General features: G+C 35.9%; 1 protein-coding gene across 2 annotated transcripts in view; it reads right to left on the reverse strand.

Moving 5' to 3' along the window:
• Positions 1-24,119, reverse strand: part of NBAS (NBAS subunit of NRZ tethering complex) — a 159,517-nt gene that overhangs the window by 19,218 nt on the left and 116,180 nt on the right. Inside the window, exons 47-49 of one of the 2 annotated variants that reach the window (XM_053937943.1) lie at positions 18,627-18,713; positions 16,175-16,370; positions 934-1,073 (exon numbers count right to left, since the gene is read on the reverse strand). In XM_053937943.1, the coding sequence (XP_053793918.1) occupies positions 934-1,073; positions 16,175-16,370; positions 18,627-18,713 (423 nt within the window). Of the gene's footprint in view, positions 1-933; positions 1,074-16,174; positions 16,371-18,626; positions 18,714-24,119 lie in introns of those variants that run through there. The other variant, XR_008429863.1, reaches the window with a different exon arrangement.

Genomic DNA, 24,119 nt, shown 5'->3' on the forward strand with positions numbered 1-24,119 from the left:
TGCAGATAAACACTTTTGTGTGTGAATGTAGTCCCCAAGTTAAAATCGGTTGTAATCAATACCCCTAAGTAATCCAAAATAAACATCCCTTAATGACTCTAACCTAAATATTGTCAGACATGGCTAGCCAAAAATTTATTAATATTACTGCTCTCTGAAAGATATGTGATCCTTGCCTCTCCACACGATTTTATTTGAATCCTGTTATCTTAGAAGTGATTAGCACTTAAAAATTTAGCTGTTGTATTCTTTACTTTCAAATGTATTCAGAAAGTCACAGAAAAAACCCAAAGAACTGATACAATACAATAAAATGTAGTCTGGATGTTCCAAATTACTACTTCCAGTTAATATCCACTTTGATGGGTGCAATTCTGAAATCTTATAATTATTTTAATCTTAAATTGGTTTGGATGCTTTATTCAGAGACAGAAATAATAGGCAGTGGTCTAGACAAGAGAAGTGCCATTTTGTGGCACCATTACCCTCCCAAGCCTACTGCAGACTGTCTGTCACATCCATCTGAACATCATCACCTTTCAGACACCTTTCTGCAAAGTGTAACTTTGAATCCAAAAATAGTCAAAACTTTCTGTTCTTTTTTAATGGACTCTGTTTATACTGCTAAAAACAAGAGCAAAATACGTAGCTTGAAAATTAAGTAGATAGAACACTCTGCTGTGCAACAGTTCAGGCAATAAAATGCTTTTCTGCCTTCCTCCATGACAGAGACTACACATGTGTATATACAGGTTTTACAAGAAACTGATTGATTCAGCTCTGCTTTAAATAAACCATTTATTCCTCCCAGTATGACCCCTTCCAAAGGATGCACTCCTACCAGCCAGGTTTGAATTATTTAACTGAAAACAACATGATATCAAGCAAGACTTTGAACTCTTTTCTTACACGGCTGTTTGAAGAAACACTCACCCATTGCTCCTGTCCATTGGCGGCCAAGCCTGAAGCAGCAAGACCAAGTGCTGAAACTCAGACAGACTCTGACTGGACTCCAGAAGTCCCAGGAAGAGATGGTATCTTTTTTCTTCATTTTCAATATCTGTTATTTCTACCTGAAGGAGACAAAAACCAGCCAAACAAACTAAATAAACCAGGTATTTCCCCCCCCCCCCCCCGAAATCACTGATTTAATAGCAATTGACAAACTATCTGTGAAGAACATCACTGTTCCAAAATAATGCAGGAAACACAATGAACATAATTTTCCTGGAAACCCATTTTCTTATCTCTTATCTCCATTTTTAACTACATGCAAATAAAATGGGAGAACACAGAAGATGTGGAATGACTTAGGTGGACATTCCTAGAACAATGTAATCTCACACAAGGACATTCTTTGATTAGTTCAGAGGATCAGATCTCTGTCTTCTTCAAACGAACAAAAATTCCTTAAATTTCTTTTTCACAATGTACAGACATATACACACACATTTTCAAAGAATAACTATGTCCAGTGCTTTCCTAATATGTACCTCCCTCACCCATGAAAATTCAATAGTTTGATCTGAATTTACAGCACCTCATCTTTTCTCACCTAGAAAAGAACCTTGAAAGATGCTTCTCAATTAATCTCCCCAGCAAAGAACGTTTGCAAACAAGTAATATAGTATTTCTCTGCACAGGTGTTTGAACCTAAGAAACAAAACCCCACTGCCCTATCAGCTCCCAGACAATTCTGTCTTGGGACAAGTGCCTATCTCTGTTGAAAACCTGCAGCTTTTGCCTGGACTTGAATTCACTCCAGTTGATGACAAGTTCTTTTAAAAATAATTACTGCCTGCAGTTTCATGGTAAAAATGTGCACAGTGAAAGGTCCAACTGTCGAAGGAAGACTGCTGTAAATGAGAACCAACTTGCTACTAAATGAGAAGCAACTGCTGTTTAAAAGTTTGGATATCACACCAGGAGGGCTCTCACAAATGGAATAGCAATTCGCTGCCTACCTGACAGACACAAGTTTTTGGAGTTTAACAAATATTTGTTACAATAACAAAGTATTACTCTGTATTACTAACACATTCTAACACTGAACTTTTCTTCCAGAGTCCAGAAACTTTCAGAATATCAAACACTTCCGTTTCATCTTATAATTCTGCTGAAGATACACAGCATTAAATGTTAACTTTTCTGTTTCAGCCCAAGTAGTTCTAAGACATCAAACATGGACAAAGTTTTCCTTAGTTCTACAGCTACTCTGAAAGATTAAAGATCGCATCCCAATCTCTTCAAAGTGGCTCTGATACATCAAGGGCAAATTTTCAAAAGAGGCTGGGAAACAAACATTACTGATGCATTTACTGAGTTGCCTACATAATCTGTGACTTTAAAATATTTAGTGTTGAAAAACTGCTTGCTTCTGTCTCCAGAGTATATCTGAAAGCACCATACATTTCAGATAGTGAAAAATGTTCCCTAGATCTGTCCACTTGAAATATTTTTCTTTACTGCAAATGTCACACTGTAGACATCAGTTACCCACTTGTAATATATATACTTGATAATATACAATATTATAATACTAGATATTGAAATGACAAGGTTGAAAAGAGAATGGAGATAAACAAGAAAGAAAAAAAGGGATAGAAGACGTTAACCTCTAAGGTTCCAAAAAATGTACCATCTTAGCAAATTAAGTACTAGCTAGACAACAGAAGCTCTCACACTGCTTACCAATCCCTAAACCCCTTTCTCAGAAAACTAGTTCTTTATATACTGAAACCAAGTACATACCATTCTGGATGGTCCACTGAGTACATTTTACTATATCTTCACAAACAGCACATTACTTCAGAACACAGACTAAATGTTAAGATCTTTCTAACCATAACCATAAAAATGCCAATAAATGGCAAAGACAGTATCAACACATAAGAGAAGCTGTCAGAGAAGGTCCCCTACTAGTAGCAGAGGGCAGATCAGACATCCTACTCAACATGAACTGAATTCCACAAATTCTGCCTAATGCATCTTTACAGACTTGGGTTTACATTTTTTTAATGAGCTTAATTAATCTAGTACCATAATTTTGTGTTTTGGACAGCTGGATCCTTGCAACACAATTGTTCATGACAGAACACATGCTAATTCAATTGAAGTCAATCAGAAGAATCATCTTTCTGTTCTCAAATGAGAGAACATTTCTGCAGCATTTCTCTCTACAATGGCTTTTTTTAAAGTCACCTATGTTTCTCAATAAGAGTAATAAAAATTAAGTGAACTTTCTACAGTGTTAATGATTCATGGTTTTTAAGAAGACTAGTGAAAATTCACTCCTTAGATGACATTTTAGATGCATGTCACTTCCATGTAACATGAAACGAGAAATTTCAGTGATAGTTCCTTGCTAGAAGGAAGCAGTACCTTGAAACAGCACATAACAATGAGGTTTTAATTTATACTTACTATGTGTGTGCATGCATATACATATATATATCTCTCTAGATAGATCGATCGATCTACATAAAACACACAGAGAGAACTTAAGTTTTGCTCTATATTACTGTCTTGGCTTTCTGAGTCTGAGGGAGAGCACAGCGAGGAAGCAGACACCTCCCACAACAGAAACAGAGCATGCTCTGTGTTAAAAGGTAGGAATTTCACCTTCACAAAGTGAAAGCTAGATGAGATGAGTTGCTGTGGTCAGTCAAGCCTCTTGTTTTGTTGTAATTACTGATTTTTAAAAAAATCCACTTTTAACTGAACACTCTCTTTGTAGCAATTTTGAATGATCTATTCAGATGACTCTGAATATTGTAACACGGGGTAATGGGACAATATCGCTCTGTTTCCACTTCCTTTTTTTTTTTTTTTTTTTAACAAAACCCTGAAACATCTTTCTAAACCACTCTGAGGCTGATCATGCAAAGATAACTCATCATGAACTGCTTGGAGCCGTCTTAACACAAGTGCCGGTAAAGAACCTGTCAATAAACAGAATAATGAGGCCCACAGCCAGGCATGAACTTCAGATGACCCCAAAGAAATATGATAAACAAGTGGAAAAAAAAATCAAACAAACCACAAAACAACAAAAACAAGGAAAAGGAAAGCAAGGCCTTTCAGTTTTAACAACAGATTTGCTCAATTCTGACTTGATTGACCTCAGTTTCAGGCAGTCTCTTTGGCACTAGAACACAGCTGGCATCATGTTTCTCATTAAAAGGCTGAACAAATATTTACCACAATGGGAAAGTCAATTAGGGGAATTAATTGTAGAAATTATACTCATGATAGATTATAAAACAAAATACAAATTAAGTAAAGCCAAACCTTATGTTAAACTGTAAAAACACACAATTTCATTACTGAGGGACTACATATGTTCAGAATAGAGAATACACAACATCTGCAATATGCTAATGCATCTGCATATGTTAATGTTCCTTCAAAAAATCATACAGGAAATTTACAAAGCAATATACTGGCTACACAAACAGCATGAGCTTGTCATAGCCTACGGGAGATTCAGCGTTGAATTAAAAGCTCTGTGCACTTAAAATTTCTCCTCAAATAAATGCAACTTTTCTGCCTTATGATCAAATCTTTTAGACTTACCTTAAATATTATAAAACTCTTTCCTCACAGATTAGATCCTATTGGATGCCCAAAATATTGAAGGCACTTAGTTTATCGTCTTTCAATGCACAAAGTTTTGACTAATTTTGTTCTACAGATTTGTTATTGCTTCATACTCATCACCTGTGGTATGGATGCAAGAGTCCAAATATGAAAAGTTGCCTCACAAGTTAAGTTAGGTAGCTTCTGGAAACCTACAATTTTACAAAAACTGTAAGATGATGCACTTGAAGAATGATAAAGTTAAATAAAACTGTGGAAATCATACATGACTGATAAAAAAAAGCCTTTGGCATGGCAGAGGAGTTAGATAATGTACCAAACTACACCACTGCAGTATCAGTGGTTTCATTTGGTACATTATCTCACTCCTGAAATCAAAGTTAGTTTAAAATCAGTATTTACAGCAGTTTTGGAATGCTGCTGTATCTGAACTGCGTCCTTAAGTTATAGATATCCACTAATGTAATGGTCTCCTGATCCAACAGGACAGACACATCTGATAGACTTGTAAATGCTTTATTACTAAAGCTATTTAATTTGACAATCTGGTGCTGACTGACTTGGTTGATGATGATTATTTTTCTTTCGTTTGAAAAAAATGGAAATGCCAATAAAAAGATCCAGTCAATTGAACTCTCTCCTTCCTCTGAGATAACAGAAAAATGCTATTTTTGTATGACAATGGTGAGCAGGAAAACTAATGCAGACTCCAACCTCCCTCTGCCCACTGGTATCTCTTCTGCAAATTCCATTTTTACTTTGTATTAGTTTGACAGAGCCACAGCTTTCATCAACATATTTTGCTGACTACAAAGGAAATAAATAATAAGGATGTTTATAAATGAAACCAGAAAAATATTTTCACTATAATTACTTGTTTATTGAGAAAAGCTATATCCATGCTTAAAAGCAACTCCCTGTCCTCACAGCAGAAAAATTTGCCATTACCAACGAATGCAACCAAAAACTTACTGGTTTACATGATTATAAAATTAATTTTATTACATCTACCAGATGTTAAATGTAAGTATTTCAAAATGTGTTCATGTTCAACACTGCAGCATAAATTTGAATTAAAATGGCATTGAAAATAGAAACACTAAGCAGGCATTTGACTGGTCCCTTATTGCTACAATAGACAATGGTTCTGCAATTTCTCAGAACTTCCTTGTAAAACGCTGATTTTATACATCTCCCCAACCCCCTGCCCAAGCTGTAGTGGTAGAAAATTTATCTGAGCTGCATCTCAAAATAATAGGCAGATGTGACATCAAAGATTTTATTCAGATTTGAGATAGGAAACACTGATGCTAAAACTTCCTTCTACTCATAAGACAGGGCTTAACGTGGTTTATAAACAACAACTAAAAGAACTGGTAGCAATTTGACTGCAGTCCTGTAACTGCCATATTGATGCACTGTTCATGGCTCAAAAATTCAACAGCCTTGCCTCAAGGAGTTCACAATCTAATTAACTAAATCTGCAAAGAAAATACTGTCCTTCCTATACAACAGGCCAGTAGGGTTTGGTCACTGAAGAAAGTAGTCCTTCTACTCTGCATGTCAGCCTGTAATCTGTCATTCCCTGCTCTGGTGGTATCTATGGAGCCACTGAAAGTCTGTACAAATATAAAACCTGAAACCTACCTCCACTACAAGGCTGCAAAGTGAAATGCTTTTTACAAAGGACATATAAAATTACAAGTTAAATAGAAATTTTAAAGTAAATTATTCCCAATATGAACACAAACATCGAAAATCAGTCAAAAAAAACCCCTAAAACAAACACAATCTGCAACACTATACAACTGTTCCTGAAATTGCATAGCTACTGACTCTGCACATGTAAGATGAGGAGTTTTTAAAGGCTATTATTTATTTCATTCTCTTCAAACTGTTTCAAGATATTAGAAATCCTATCAGCTTTGATGTTAAAAACATTATATACTTGTGAAACAATGCAAAACCACAAGCACGTATTAAACATCTTATTCAAGATTTTCACGTGCCAGAGCAACAGTAAACCCTTTTTAAAGGCAAAACCACACGTGCTATACTCTGCAACACACTACCAGCATCCCACTATTTCTAAACTAGGGTTTCTTTAAAAAAAATCCAAATTAAACAACTTGTAAATTGTGATTGAAGGGAAAATCCTCCAGGACACAACAGGGTCAGGCTGGGGAGAGTAGTAACAGGCTTGGATAAACAAACACACTGTATCATTCAGCCACTGGACCACCAGCATATGGGCAAGGGCACACAGGATGGAGAAAGTCAAGGGCAAAGGACTTTTAACTGTCAAATTTAAACAGGCTGTTTTAATCTTACTTTCTCCACCTACCCTAGTTCACATTTTGACAATTCTACTTTCAGCCCATTTTGGTAAATGGAAACTTATGTGGTAGGAAATCACAGGTGAGAAATGGCAACTTTTAAAAAAACAGTTCCATTGGCCCTACAAAATGTCCTGTATAGTAACAGGGTTATCTCTTGTTTAATGAAAACACAACAGCTAAGATATGATCCAGTTTACTGCAGATTAAATTCCCTTGCTTGAAAGCAGCATTTTTGAAGTTATGCTTATGGAGTTGTCCCAATCAATGCAAAGCAACAGTTTTATTAAGGAATAGTTACTTAAAAACAACAAAACCAACCAACAAAATATTTTAAAAATCCCCAGCCACATTCCAAGCACTGTGTCAGGGAGGTTTAGGCTGGATATTAGGAAAAGGTTCTCCACCAGGAGGGTGGCTGGGCACAGGAAGAGGCTCCCCAGAGAAGTGGTCACATCATGAGCCTGAGAGAGCTCAGAAGTGTTTGGACGGTGCTCTCAGGCACATGGTTTGACTCCTGGGGTGTCCTGCACAGGGCCAGGGGCTGGACTCATTGATCAGGGGCTGCTCTGACCTACACTGAAAGCCACTAACACTGTCTGACAGATCAGAAGGAAGTATTTGCTATCAAAACTACAATCTTAGAGCAATCAATTCAAAATTAAAACTGAAGTAAAGGGTTTTGCATGAACAAACTCAGTGTGCACAACCCGTGCCTTATATCCCAGAGGAGGAAGAACTCTGAAGTCAGGCATTCTTGCACTTTCCTGAGAGCTGGGCTTCACATATTAAAACTATTACTGAATTCTGAGCACGTATGCAAGCTTGCTGCATGCAGAAACTAAAGAGATGCACATAATAGCACAGGTAAAATCCTGCTCAATTAGAGCCAGTGCACAAGATAAGCAAGTTACGGGATTCAAGTTAAAAAAAACAAATCAACAAGAAGCCTGCTAGTGATGAATCAAACTAAGGCTCAGCCACATGCTGAGTTATTATAGAAATACCCAAGAACTTTTTTCTTCTGAATTGATTTATATATTGTTTAATTCCTTATCTGCTTCACATGCAGCTCACTAAGAAATGCATACAGATTTAATAAACACAAATGTGTTGCCTAATGCATTAAAATTAATATCTTGTGCAGAAAATAAAATCCATTCATTTGTATTCTGCAGGAGACTATGTCCTAATCTGTAAGTACATTTCAGTACAGAGAAAACCTCTGAGGACAGTACATAGATATTGATAGGGAGAATAAGAGCAAATAATGAAAAAAAAGGATGCATTTGAAAGACTCCTATAGCTAGCTAGCTGGAACTGAAAGAGACAGGACTAACATAGGTTATTTAAATTGTATATTGACTAGGTGTATGTTAATATGTAAAGATTTGGATGCAAACACCTGAGCAACATGAGGGACTCACAGACATGTTAAGTAATCTTTTTGTGTATGCATCAACTACTAATCACTGTTTTGTAATTCAGAATTTATGTATTATACAAATACTCTAACAGAGCAGACAACAGCATTAGAAGTTACAGCCTAGAAATGACAAGATTTTAATCTTTAAATATTTCTTTTAAGCTGTTAACTCAGCATCAGCCATTTCCTTCATACCATACATAAGTGGTTTTTAATTTACCCTTCTAATCACCACTACTATCAAGCAGCAGTGCATCCACAAGCTCACAGTATTCACCCCTATGTATATCTGCTGTCTTGATAACCAAAGTCTGCAATTCTTGCTAATAAAGCAAAATGCTTTTAAAAGCTGTTTACATGTAAGTGAAAGGTTTTTAAAATTAGTACTTCCAAACTATCTTCCTGCAGATAGGCAGGACTAGAAAAGCCAAAGATATATTTCTAAAAAGAAAGACTCCCACTAAACTAAGATACTGTCTTACAGGAACAAGAGGTTGTTGATGTCAATTCCAATTTTAAGTAATATTTCAGTATTAATCTTTCCAGATAAAAAAAGGAAATGTATATTTTTAATGAAAAATTCCTTCATTGTTTATCCATATGTATGACCTAGGCCAGGAGCAATTAAAATACCAGGTGGAAGGTTATCACAAAATTATTTAAGCTGTAAAAACTGAAATAAGTGAGAAGCTCTGCTGCATCCATAAAAATTATCTGAATAGAGCAGGCAGCAACCCGCACCTGTCGCACCAAATGGCGTTACAGAAGCACTGCAGTTGGTGATTTTCCTTTTGATTTGGTGTAGCTGTCTGTCCAGTCACAGACTTGACAGCTGGGTCCCTGGGTAACAATAGCAGCAATGTGGAAAAAGAACCCCTGACTCTCTCAATCAACATGAAATATCATAAATTCTTATAAAGAACTATTTTAAGAATACCTGAGTGAGGCCCCTCAGATGATACAGAGTTTGCAGATTCTAAATAAGAATTGTCAACTAGCACAATGGCTGATGGAATAAGGAAACTGTTCAGAAAAAAGGACAGCATCTACTGTCACAGTTATTAATAAAACAATACTAATTTAAGATACTAACACAATAATGCCTAAAGAAAACCAGTTTTACAATTTACTTATATTTTCAAGGGGCTTAGAACAACATTCCTGACTAGAAACAATGAAGAACATGATCTAAGAGGAAAAAACCCAAAAAATGTAAACAAAAAAACCACCCCAGTTTATGACCAAATAGTAAACCTAGAAAGTAGAATTTCTCATGGGTTTATGGCTGCTTCCTTGTTTATATAAACTATGTTTCAGGGAGACTGCAAGCATTGAACAGACAAAAATGCAAGCATTGAACAGACAAAAAACAGACAAATGATTGTCAAGGCTAGTTTATGTCAAAGGAAATCTCCAATAGACTCAGAAAAAAGAAGTCTAGGGTAAGTAAACGACTATATTATGGCAAATAAAATGTAACAATGGTAACACTACTGCATTTTAAAATATGCTACATTCGTCTAATCAAGTCAAAACAGTAACCTGAGCCTCACTGAATGAAATCCAGAGATCTCTGGTTGATGAACAGATGAAGTCAAGAGAGCAATCAAGGTGTTGGGATGTATAACCATGGACTGGTAATTTCCACAAGGACAGCATATTCACTTCTCCAATTACCTTTCTCAGGAGGTGTACTACATATCACAGTGGGCTCTGAGCTAGAGGAGAGAATACTTACAGAGAGAAAAAGCTGTCTAGGAGGTTGTGTGACTGGAATTGGTTACTAAGAGTAAGCCACAGAATAAGGGAAAAAGTGTAGTGAATAGAGAATTTGATTTTCTGGATTTAATATCCTAATAAACCACAGAACTTAACAAATCACATAAAAAGATTAAGTGATAGAAACACAGAATGGTTTGGGGGTTTGGGTCAGAAGGGACCTTAGAGATTATCCAGTTCCAACACCCCTGCCATTGGGCAGGGACACCTTCCAGTAGACCAGGCTGCTCAAAGCCCCATCCAACGTGGCCTTCAAACACTCCCAGGGATGGGGCATCCACAACTTCTATGGACAACCTGTTCCAGTGTCTCACCACCTTCACAGTAAAGATTTTTTTTCTACCAGTAGTTTAAACTTACTCTCATCCAGTTTGAAACCATTCCCCTTTGTCCTGTCACTTCAGGCTTTTGTAAAAAGTCCTTCTTCCATCTATTTTTGGTGGCTCCTTCCAGGTGCTGGAAGGCCACATTTAGGTCATCCCAGAAGATTCTCTTTTCCAGGCTGAACAATCCCAACTCTGTCAGCCTTTCCTCACCAGAGAGGTGCTCCCTCCCTCAAGTCACCTTGGTGGCCTCCTCTGCACTCACTCCAATAGATCAATAGCCTTCTGCTCCAGGGCTGGGTGCAGCACTGCAGGCAGGGTCTCATCAGAGGAGAGCAGAGCACATGGGCAGAATCCTCTCCCTCACCTGCTGCCCACGCTGCTTTGGATTCATCCCAGGACACGTTTGTCTTTCTGGGCTGCAAGGGCACATGGCTGGGTCATGTCCAGCCTCTCACCCACAGCACACCCAAGTCCTTCTCAGTCAGGCTGCTCTGGATCTGTTCATCCCCCAGCCTGGAGTGACATCAGGGGTTTCCCCAGTCCAGGTGCAGCACCAGCCATTCGTCTTGCAGGAACTCATGAGATTCCCATGGGTCCACTTTTTGAGCTTGTCCAGGTCCCTCTGGATGGCATCCCTCCTTCACAAAGTTTCAGTGTGCTTTGTGCTCAGTGATGCATGGTGTGTACTAATGCTGAAAATTTAGCAGGGGATATCCAAGGCTGAATCACAGCTTATGCACCAATTTCTTTGAAACGTAATAACAGAAGTCTGATTGTATTGCTAATAAGCTCTTAATTTTTCTGAAACTGGGATCAAAACTGTTTCAACCATTCTGCACTTAGGCCTTCACTATAAAAGACCTATCAGAAAAAGTGAATGATCCCCCATCAATCCACTCCAGAGCATTCTTACCTTCCTCTGAAGTAACTGCTACTGGTCACAGAGCACTGCAGTGCCCAGGGATCAATTCAAAATTTGTGTGCAGTCATGCTATATTGCTTTTCTCTCCACTTTGTCTTATCTGCTATACTTGTGTAGTTAATGGAAAATATTCATTTGCATCTAAAAGTATTTAATTAATCATACATGCTACAATTTATCTTCCCCAGAAAAAAAAAAAAATCACATGTTTTCATATGGATAAATTGCATCTTCAAGGAATGGAAATTAGTGTTTTAAAATATTAATTAAAACTTAAATTAAATTTCTTAAGCTTAATTTTTATGCATTACCAGAAGAGAAACAATGTCTCTAGAATTATAAACAAGATCATAACAAATTTACTCAGACTTGATAGGAACATAAATCTTTCTTCTATTTAAGCATTTTTCACAAATAAAAGATGGCTGAGGATAAAACAGATACAGCTCTTTCACTTGTGTTTTGCCAGATCAAGCTAAATGCAGGTCATTGCTACCTGATAAATGGCTTCAGCAAACTCACTTCTCATGTTTAAATCTCTGACATGAGAAGAGGAAATGGGAAAAAGCTGAAAATCACTGGAAATTGGCATTCCCATTGAGACCATTCTCAAAGAACTAGTATGAAGAAACACTATTTTTCATTAACACATTTTTCATTGCACATTTTTCATTAACACAGAAAAGACTAACAAAGCAGTAATGGAGTCTTGACAGTTCCCCCAAGTTCTCAGAAAGTCAATGCAGACATTACTATGGTTGCTGAGACACAAGTTTGCATATGCCATACATCAACTGCCATATAGGCAGGAAGGAGAATGTTTTGTGCACCTCCCACACACACAACACCAATTAATCTGTCAATTTTTCAAAGCTAAACTTTAGGAAAAAAAAAAAAAAGCGCCCAAAGTTACAATTTTAAATCCTTAATAGACATTCCTTCCAATTTTCAAAAACATTAGCCCTCAGCAGCTCTCTATACCCAAGATCATGAAAAAACCACAATATAACAATATGAGGGGGAAGGCTAAATGAGATTACCTTCTGTAAATGACAAAGCTATTTGCATTTAAGTGGCATGCAAGTAGTAATTACATTTTGCATTTGCATAATAATGAAACAATCTTTTTAAGAAAAGGTGTGTCCTGCAGAAGCTTCACAATTAATAACTTTGTATATGAAAGTAAGCCTTGGTTTACTTCCAGAAGCTTTGCTAGTGCCACTGTAACTTCCTGGGACAAACCCTATTAATTTCTCTAACCTATGCCTTGTAACTGGTCACTGAGCTGAACAGCTAACTACATACACATACACACATAACCTGTTAGCTGACACTTCAGGCTTGTTAGATACTACTGAGTCATCAGACTATATTTTTATATTATTTGAAAAGAAATGGATTTCCCATCTTAGATGAATAAAGATAAGTTTTGATACTAACATTCTAAATTATGTCTTTCTTCCCCCTCCAACATTTTTAATATAGAAGAAGCCAGTATTTTTACCCATATTTTTCATGCACCAGTTAACTAGAAAATTACAGAACCTGAAGACCTCAGATAAAATTCATCAAGGGGATTAAAACAAGGCATGCCTCCTCCTCCTCCTCCATAATGTGGGATGCTACTGGAATGTGAATTAAAGATTCTCAAGCCTTTGAAAAATGAGAACCCCCGAATTTTTAATTTTGTTAACTAATCATTAGAGAACTGGAAATCACTGTGTTTCTGAGTGTTTGATAGGTAGCTGCTTCCATAAAGAACATTTTTAATTTTGTAAGAGCTGGCCTGTTTCCCAGCACTTTGATTTGTGGGACCACTACTTACAGCACCTAGAGCATAATTAAATATTAAGTCCCTCCTTGATGTATGCAAAGCCTGTCTAAGAGGATTAGTAGACACACTGAGGGTGGCTTTCACACGTTTTCTGGTAATTGAACACTGCAATATCATTAAAATTATCTTTATTAAATAGAAATCCACATTCATACCTTATAATATCTGCTGTCCCTTTTTGTGCCAAGGATTGGTATAGGAAAAGAGGGATCCCCTAAAAGCATGCAAGAAATGCCACGCAAGTAATAATACAACAATCTGGAAGCAAGATAATGAATACATTTTTGACCTATTTGCAATCTAAAGTTCATTAAAAAAACCTGAAAACCAACAACCTTTAAACTCATTCCTGTCAAATCTAAAACCAGCATTCAATCCACAGCCCCTTCCCTCCCCACTGATTTTAAATGTGATTTTTTAAAAAATTATTTCGCTGGATGAGAAAGGATGACCAAATTAATAAAGGTGTAGTGATGCTAGAGAAAGTGATGTCTAAGACAAGGCAGGCAGACTGACATAGTTTGAAAGATGACATTCCTCCTGTCTACTTCTTCATCCAGGATTACTCAGCAACCTGATTAAACTTTTAAGTTGTCCTTCAATACTCCCTCCTGTAAAACAGGGTTGCTTTTAAAGGTCTTTGTACCTAAAGTGTGAACTTGCATGAGAAAACTGTGTCTTAACCATAATGCTCTGCCAAAGCTCATATAGAAATCTCTCTTTGCTTTTCAGCAGGCATGTAAGCACTGACTTCTGCAGTGTCCTTGTTCCACTAACATACTTGAAGGACAGGGAAATGTATAGTTTTCAATCTGCTACTTTATGATGCTATTTTCCTTACTTGTTAATTCACAAAATATGCAAACTTAGTAAGACCTCAAAAAAGGCCATCACTTGCTTTTCTAGTATCAGTTTGTAAACTAGGATTTGGTGTCAGGAAAAGAGTCCAAAATAAATACATCTAAGACCACTAATTTATTTTCTTGGACATTTGTGAAGAACTCTGAATTTCAGTGACAGGTATCTAATGGACAAACCAACATAACTCTTCTGTCTAAATAACACATTAGTTACATAGCACAAAATATTTGCAGAAAAGAAAGGGTTCTTATCAACCACACTGAACTTGAGCTGGCATGAAAATGGTAACAATTTTTAATATATTCCAAGAGGACTCTTATAATTGCACACTGTAGCAGAAACTGGGGTGCATAAACTTTTACGTATAAATTTTTATGTATGTACATTTAAGCACTGCTTTCACTGTTGTTAAATATGACAGCTATTTCTATACTTAGCTAAATAATATATACATACAGAGAAATCAGTATTACAGTGTTGTGTACATACTTTCATACAGTTATCTCTGAAAGGTTTGAATTTATCTAGTGCATTATTCAAACTTTATTACATGTCTTGTACTACTTGCCTACTCATCAGTGCTGAAGCACTGAAGTGATCAGCAACTCTGTGATGAGCAGATGAACTGTTGCTCTGTCAGTACAAACTTCTTCCATTGCAAAAAGAAAACCAGGCTTTCCTGCTTGAAACTAGGAGTATTCTAAAATTCCCTTCAGGAAACAGGAAGTAACTGATTTTATGGAGAGGCCTGAACAGGCTGGAAGATTGAGCCAGCAAAATTTGCACAACGTTTAACAGCTGTACTGCATCTGGAACAGCACAGGTGGGAACAGCATAGCTGTGGCTGTCTCAGCTCTGCTGAGGGAGCCCTGGGGGTTCTGGTGGACACTGAGCTACACATGAGCCAGCAGCATATGAAATGCATTCAATTAAGTCCTAAAATTTGGTTTTGTAACCAAATGGATGGGTGTTTCTTTTTGCAAAGTTATACATCCTGACTTACAAGATTATGGGAGAAAATAAAAGTTTGATAAATATTTAAGGTAAAATCACAAGTGTAATGATTCTCATAAGGTTTCTGTCAAATATAGGTTCTTTTTCTGTCTTCTAGAAACATGGCTGAGAGCTATCCTATCATGGCTGCCTGTATCTTTTTTCTTAAGACATAGTCCATTTGAATGTTTTATAATTGGAAATTATTTTGAATTGGAAAGCATGTCACAAGCAACGCAAATACTGACAAAGGGCTGAACTGAAGATGAAGAATCCAATCACAGACACCTGAATAGTAGTTGAGGAATTAAATGCTGGTATTACTGTAAATACAAGAGAAAAAGTAATTTCCAAAGAAACCAAGAGATAAGTACTTTCTTTTCATTTTAAGATTTTTAGTAGGATTGTTCCCTTGGATGAATTTAGCACAGCAAGTCAAAACTGAGATATTGCTTTTGTTTTATATGAATATAAAGTGGGTTTGTTCATAGATTTTTTTTGGAACTATTAGAAATATTCTATTTTTGTTCTGTAAGGTCTTGGCATGGGGGGAGGCACTTAGAAAATGAACAAAAAGTAACTCTGCTTCTGAACAATTCTACATGCAGCAAGAGCTATTCACATGATTTCAAAACTGCTACGCATTCATACAATAATATTTAAAGGCTCCAGAAAAAAAGAGTCAGTGGCCAGTAATTATCATGCTAATTCTGAGTAAAATGTGACACCAAGTGGAAGATAAAGAGGGAAGGTAAAACTGACAGGAAAAAAAATGGTCAGAAAAGAAAGAAGGTACAAAAACATCAAAGTAAATGTTTGACATTGAGGAAAATCACTAGCATTCCATCAAGTTCAGCATTATGTACTCCGGATCATAAACAAAAATCAGAGAAGTCTTTTACCTTTATGTAACTTTGTTTTTCAAAGAATCAGAATGTATCAGAAATTTGATCTAAAAAGGAAAGTAGGATTAGCATCCAGACAGGATGCATCACAACCATATACTAGATGGTGTGTACACTGCAGAGCAGTGTTTCATTACATAATCCTCACATAAAACAGTTCAATGCTGTAATTTGCAGCAATCAGTATTAATACCTTTGTTTCAGGCCAGCAAGCTCTGAGAACAGCTTGTGTCCTGAAGTACACAAGTAGCTTGCTATCCTCATCACTGAGATGGAAGGCTTGCTCCAGAATTTGCAATACCCTGATGCGAGGCTTCACTGCTAGGGAGTCATCACCACAGAAAGGTCTCAACCACTCCAGAAGGTCATCTGAAGAAACTATTTTCTCCCTGTAATTAAACAATACTGTGTTAAACAGTCTCAGGTAATAATCCTAATGAAAGTACTACATGCATTTTTAAAACTTAACAAGCACATTCAATATGTAAGAAATACCTAACACCAGGAAATGGAAGATCTAACCTCTGTGAGGCTGCAGGGAAACTGGCGCTTGTAAATCAGGAGCCCAAAGCTGTGTGGCTTAAGAATCTTTTCTGGACTTCAAATGACTATGTAATACCATAGGAATCCATCTGTACACTTACATATTCTCCCACACACTACCCTGGTACCATACAGTGGTGCTGGGTTTCAGCATCTGGAAATCCAAGTCTTTCAAGGGATCTGGGCCTGACTGGTGCCTGTACTACCACACCATCTGACTTTATGGAAAGCCGGCTTGAATGCTTGCATTTTTAGTATGACACTTCTATCTTTGAACGCTTATTTGTACTGCCACCCTGCACTCTTTTTCTTCCTTTAAAAGTCCTTTCTTTCCATTCCACACACACAAATTATTTTCCCCATTTGCAGCTCTAGCCTTAGGTTTTTTTCTGTATCATCTCTACCCAGATTGATCATTCTAAGTTCTTAGCATGATAATGATTGCGATATGCCCAAAATCCTTAGAAAAAAAAAAAGAGAGATGTTAAAACCTCTAAACTTTGGGGTCGGACTTTGTTAATTATGAAAACTCTTAAGTATATAATTCGATTCAGAAAGTGAATTATATCAAATACATTCTGTGTGGAAGCATTCACAGTTCACAGATCACCATGAACTGACCAAGCAGTTCATAGCTGGAGACAGAATAATCTGTGCTGTCCCTCAGAGGCTATAAACTAGTATGTACAAAATCAGTAAACGCTGTTTTAACTTTCAGTAATTTTTAAAATCAAGCAAAGTTGTTTCTTAAAAAAAAAGAAGCCAAGCAAGGGGCTTCTGGTGGAGTATGATTTGTAACTTATGTTCCCTTATTTGTCTTAACAAGACAGACAGGAAAGTAATATGAGACAGAAAATACCAAGTTAACCTGTCCTGCAGCTATGAAATAATAAACATTGACATGTGAGGTTTTCGTATTACAAGGATTTCAGTTTTACTTAGGCTTTATATTGTCTGAATGATGCTGCTAGCTCAGAATTCCAGCTGAATTAGACATACCTTTGCTGAACAGGTGGTATTCAAACTGTAAATTAAAAGTTTGGGAATTAAACAGACTTGCTGGAGTATTTCAAGAGTTTGTACAGCTTGCACTTGAGGCTTACATATGTTTTCCTGAGGAAAGTACTTCTGGTTTGTGAATTGAGTTATTGAGTTTTAAGGTAATAAATAAGTATTTAAAGGAATATAAGCAATCTCTTGCAATCATAATTACTTTCACTCCAGCTTACTGTTTCAGCACTTAAATGTTGATGAAGTATACAACTAAAAGACTCCAGAAAGTGTATCTCAGAATAAAATAGTACTGAGCTGTCCTTTATACTTTAGAATACTGCAAATTATATTTACTGCAAAGTTTTACATCTGTTCAGTCTACTTCAGTATCCAACATTCAACTCATTTAATTTCATTCCAGAAGCCTCAAAAAAAAATAGTGTAACTGTTTTTGTGTGGCTACCAGAAAGTATGGGATTTTATTATCATTATTACACATGAATTGTTCATTTGTACATCTGGAGGAAAAAAGATGATTTTTTTTTTGCTTCCTTTTCTTTACAGGAAGTGAAATGGAAAATGTCAGAAAATATACAGGCTATTATGTGATCTGAAGTAAGGACATTCCCAAAAGAGGAAAAAAAATGTGGTGAAGTATCATATAGCATTTGGGAAATTATTTCTGCACTATACATTACAAATATGGACAAACTCAAATATCTAAATTCAGATATCTGAAAGTGAATCATTATAATTTGCAACGTACCAACTAAATTGAAACAAAAGTAGTGACGTGCTCCTGTAGATATACAGTCTGCAGTAGTCACAGCTGAAAAATCATTTTCTCCTTTCACTATAATACACAGTTATCTAAATTTTAGGTTCAGTGCTTTCTTCCAAATGATCAAGTAAAGGCTTCTGTCAGGGTTCAGATTTCGAATATGAAAAATGATAGCCCGTTCCAGAATAAAGTCTTAGAAAATTAAGTGCAAATCCATTATATATATCCATGAAGAAGAATCATCCATATTCAGTACTGTACTTTCAAAGCTTTCATAAGAAGTATCTTTCAAAGTCTTACCCAAAGAATCCATACAGGAAGCTCTTACCCTTTTTCAACGCTTGCACGCACTGCAGAAATTATACCTTCAAGGATTCCAAGTGGATCTTTATCTGTGGTAGAGTCACCATTTCCACTATTAAGGGAAGACAAACTTACAATTAAAATGGTCCTTAATATTGTATCTCTTTTTTGCACTTTTAGGATTTTGCACTTTTAGGACTTATATTAATTGTTCAATAATTTTAAGAATGTTCCATTTTTGCACCTAACTAGTACCCTTATTTTTATGTCAGAATAATGCAAAAAGCAACAAGAAAGAGTGGGAAAAAATACTAAAACTGTTAAATGAAACTTGAAAGGAAAACATAGTTAAAGTTTAGTGCTTCTAACACATTAATTAGGTCAGCAGAATACTCACTTGTAATCTCACCACCTTAAAGATCAATATGAACTAAACAGACAAAGTTATACAAAAATGTCACCATCTTTTCTGTCCAAATCTTCTTGCAGCATCTCTGTTGACTTAAATTAGCTCAACTGTAGCCTGAGTCAGTAGTATCCTACTGCTGATTTATCTGGGGTCAAGCCACCATGGAACAGCAGCCTCTGTGTACGTGTCGAATAGAAAAATGTCCATGATTCCCATTAGATGTTTTAGATGTTAGATGTTTAGATTCCCATTAGATGTTAAAATGCAGTTTTCTTTTGGAGGTTAAAAGATTGTAAAAAATGGGTGAAAAAAAGAAACAACCAAACAAACAAATAACCCAAACCTATTCTGGTAGGAAAGCAAGCTTTGCTCCTAACTCAATGAAAATGACACTTTCAGCTAAGATTTTCCATTAATCAGACTCAGTGCTGAGAGAGGGAGAGATTTTGCCCTGGTACTCCAACACAACACACAGTGTCCCCACAGGAACCACGGCGGCGACAGTGATGCCTGGATGAACTGGAAAAACAACAGCTTTGCCTGGCTTACTTTGTCAAAGCTGCATTAAAGAAAGAGAAAAAAAAGGCAAATAGTTACCAAGTTATCTAACTGGAGATGATTTGAAAAACCTAGAGAAAAAGTGTCTTTTCCCTATAGTTCATCACCATATCAAAGCTCTTTTGATACTAAAAATGTCAGCCTCTTCCTAGATCTGATCTTACCAATAACAAACAAATGCCCAGACTACTTTGACTGTTCTATCTAAAGCCAAAATACTACACAGCTGATAGTAATGTGCAAAAATAATAATGATATTCCAAAATATTTTTGTCAAGAGTTAGAGAATATTTATAGTTTTGCCATTTATTACATCAGAAAGATAAATATATTTCCTGGACAGTGATTATATCATATGGCATAGAGACCTAAATCTTTATAACCTTTAATGTCTTCCTGCATTCAGAATTTTCATCTTTCCTATTTTTATCTTGGTAAGTGGCCAGCACTCCAGTGAACAACACTGGATTAAAAATCAATATGACTCTCTTCAGAACAGATACAAGATGATTTGTTGCATGATGAAAATTTAGCATACTCATATTATTATACTGTACTCTTAAAGTTTGAAATAGGAGTAGAAGGCTGTTGACACTGGTCTTTTTCTCAAAAGATACTGTACATATGACTGATAAAAGTGCTGTTCTTAGTACCAGTATTACCATATGGTAGCTAAATAACTTTTTTATGAGTGAAGCTTAAATCTCAGTATTTTTCTAAACATCTTCAGAATATCTGGAAACAATCAGATCATATTATAATTTATAGTACAGAACATATAGAAATATTCAGGGTTTTAAACTTTCAAAGACATTATATGCCCCCAAAAGATAAAATCTATTGTTACCAAAACAGACAAAAAAATCATTCTCAGAAGGAAAAAAAAAAAAAAAAAAAAAAAAAAAAAAAAAAAAAAAAAAAAAAAAGTGTATTTTCACAGAAAGGAGATGTAACAGAACTGAACACTCTGTTTAGGAAAAAGAAAAAAAAATACACCCTTAGGGCAGAAGAGTGGAAATGGTAAAAAGCAGACCAGTATTCAAATAATCACTTTATGCAACTGGCTACATGCATTAGGAGATGGTTTCAATTTCCTTTAAAATGTATAAAGCTAAAAAAAATTATTATATATCCCTAGAGTGAAGATAGATAGAAGGCACTTCATTAATGCTCTTTTTATAAGCCACTTTGTTAGTGATTTATTTACAGGCCAGATTTAAATTTTCCCTTTTTTGTGCCCTTTTTTCAATTAAGTTTGTAATAAAAACACATCTATAAAGAGCATTAACATGGCATATAAAAAGGAATACTTGTAAAGCTTGCACACTAAGAAGAGAATGAATATTGAGACAAAAACAAACAGGATATTTGCAGCCCTTCAATACTTAAAGGGAGATTATAAGAAAAAATGGTGACAGACAAGAGAGTCAATTCAGACTACATATAAGGAACAAATTTTTTATGCTAAGGCTGGTGAGAAGACACTGGGACAGGCTGTTCAGAGAGGCGGTGGATGCCCCTTTGCTAGAAACATTCAAGGGCAGATTGGATGGGCTCTGAGTGACCCGATCGAGGTGAAGATGTCCCTGCTCATTGTAGAGGGTGTTGCACAAGATAACCTTTAAAGGTTCCTTCCAACCCAAACTGTTAGGTGATTGTACAGTGTACAGAAAGTGAGTTCTTACTGCTCTACTTGCACTTACTTATGTTTAGTGTACAAGAACAACTACCATATCAAAGGAAACCGACAGGCAAACCTTGTATTTTGGGTATCCTCAATTTAAATATCAGTTCTGGACAGTCCTAGCCCCTCCTCTTCAAAAAACCTTAATCTCTCTAATCAGAAATTAAAGTTGTTAGCTCCTGTCACAAGCAGCCTCTGAGCGCCTCAAAAAAACCCTAGAACATTCCCCAAACAAAAACCCAAAGAAACAAACAAACCCAACGTGAACCAGAAGGGTAAAAAGAAATGTATCTGCAAAAGCAGATTTCTGAAAACAAAAAATCACTGTTTCTGACTATATATCTGTGAAGCTGATTTTCCAGCACAACAGATGTATGAACATTTACAGGAAGCTTCAAGTTTGTCAGACACAGACAGATGTCTTTTACTAAGCACAAGGAAAGGTAAAAAAAGGTTAATCTAAGCAGCAAGCTACAGTTATCTAGAATAAGGAAATATTTTAAAAATCCAGAAAGACTGAAAGCTAGCAATTTTTTAAGCTTAATACTGCCTTTACTGCTTAATGGTTAGAGGAACTAAAAAGAGATGACAGCTCTTGAGACAAATAATCCTGTCAAGTTTCCAGAGATTACTGCCTTGTTCTTTTCTTAATAATTAATGATTAAAAATAAGCAGCTACTAACAGAAACAAATATAATTAATGAAGGATTAGTCTTCCACATAGATTATATGCTATTTTATGCATGTTTTAAATAACAGAACATGATTTAGTGTTCACCTCAAAACTCCTAGGTATGAGCTTGCTGTAATTACACTGATAAAAGCTTATTTTGATTTCAGTTCAGTGTCAGAAAAAGTGACGCATATTTAATCACATTCCTCAAACAGAATAAAGTACAAAGAACACTTGGAAGAATAAATTAACTTAATCTAATTTTTTTTAACCTAATTACTATATTCATTTAAAATATTCCAGCTTTATTTTCCTCTTCCTGATTGTGCTTTGTCATATTTAAATATGAGGAAAGTAAGGAAATAACATACTAATGGTGTGATCATTCAAAGATGGGGATAAATTTCTTAATGGTAAACCATCATTTCCATCTAAAATACCACAAAATCATTACATACAAGTTACAAAATTACTCTGTATTATCCCTGCTCAAATGAGATGAGGTAATAAAAAGTCTGATTTTTTTTTCCCTGTTAATGCAGCTACTCTTTCTAACAAAGTTGGATTTACCTTCTTCAGAAAACAGTGGGTATTAAACAAGGAACTAAGAATTTCACCAAAGCTTTCCTCTCACTGCCTGGTGAATGCTTTCAAAATTTCATGAAACACTATATCCTTGTGAACATCTAAGAGAAGAACTCTAGGAGCAGCAGGTGAAGGAGACCATGAAGTCTTCAACAGACAAACCGTCTTTCCTGACTGACCAACCATGGACGTGCCTGCAGTCATGGGTCATAGAACGCTTCCTATCCATCAGGCGAGTGATCTTAGGCAAGGAAATAAACTGAGTCTTAGGTAAGACTAATCAGGCAACCATAGTTGCTAAAATATTTTGTTTTGTTTTCCACAAGTTCATGGTTTCTATTGAAGAAGCAACTGTTATTTATAGTAGTTGTTTCTACAGGCAAACAAGAAAGTGCAGAATACTCCAGAATGTAAAATATGAAAATATGCTCTGCTAGAGAGCTTTTACGCATACCAATGCGAGAGTTTCTATTTTGAATTTTGTGTGCCAGAACCAGAGAGTTTAGGGAGACAAAAGTAGTTAAAAGAACTGGAGGACAATACTGCTCTTAAAATTGCAATTTAATTATTTACAAATTTACAAATTAAAACATCCTAAATTAGGCAAGTAACTATATTTAACAAAAAATCTGTTTCTGAGAAGGTATCAAAGTTGTTAAGCCTGTCATACCATACACTGCTCTAAAATGAAGCCAAAAAGTAACTCCAGCTTTCATGAAGACATTACTTTCTAGAAGGCTCTTCTGCAAGAATGACTATATATGCTAATAACAAAAGGTATTTTACTGTGTTTGAAGGGTGGTTGTAGTTAATGCAACTGAAAGAAAGCATGTGTATTTTCAGTCACACAAGTGATGAACTGTTGCTTAATTTTCAGGCAAATCACTGACATACCATAATTTTTCACATCCATACAGGCCTCCTTCACTTGTGTTTGCAATACCTTAATTACATTCCTTGTCACCATAGCTACAGAAAATCCAAGTTCAGTGTCACAGCCTTACAACTGCTATTCTTAAAGTTAATGATCAAAGAAGGAATTTTCCAATGAAATCTCTTTCAAAACTACTGTATAAAATAACCACACTCTGTAACATATCAAAGCTCCAGTAAATAAACTTAAAAAAGGAATTCCCTTGAAATGTTGCATTAACCAAGTAAAAGTCTGCTTTTCCAGCTACACAGGCAAGACTACTTCTTTAATTGTAGAAATACAAGTATTGAACAAAATGTTGTAATTTGTGTTGTATCATGAAAGTGAACATCTGAGCATAGGATAGAGATGAATCCAATTTTATTCTCAACAACAACATGAATACCAGCAGGCTTAAGAGATGTCAAGTAACAACCTTTCTTTTAATTCCACCCTATATTTAGATTGTATGTTGTACTTTATAATAACCCTTTCTGAATTTCATCATAGGGAGGATATAATCTCAAGTATTTTCTATTTTAGTTGATGTTAAGTTTTCACTTCATGCTCTTTATCATTGTAGTAGACAAACCTTCCATAATTCAGAATGATATAAAATTATCTTTCTCTTCTTTTCCCAAAAATGCAGCCGAGTGGGAGTGGAACATTTCTACTGACCACATAAGGTCACAACAC

Source organism: Vidua chalybeata, chromosome 3, assembly GCF_026979565.1.
Source record: "Vidua chalybeata isolate OUT-0048 chromosome 3, bVidCha1 merged haplotype, whole genome shotgun sequence".
NCBI classification, from domain to species: domain Eukaryota; kingdom Metazoa; phylum Chordata; class Aves; order Passeriformes; family Viduidae; genus Vidua; species Vidua chalybeata.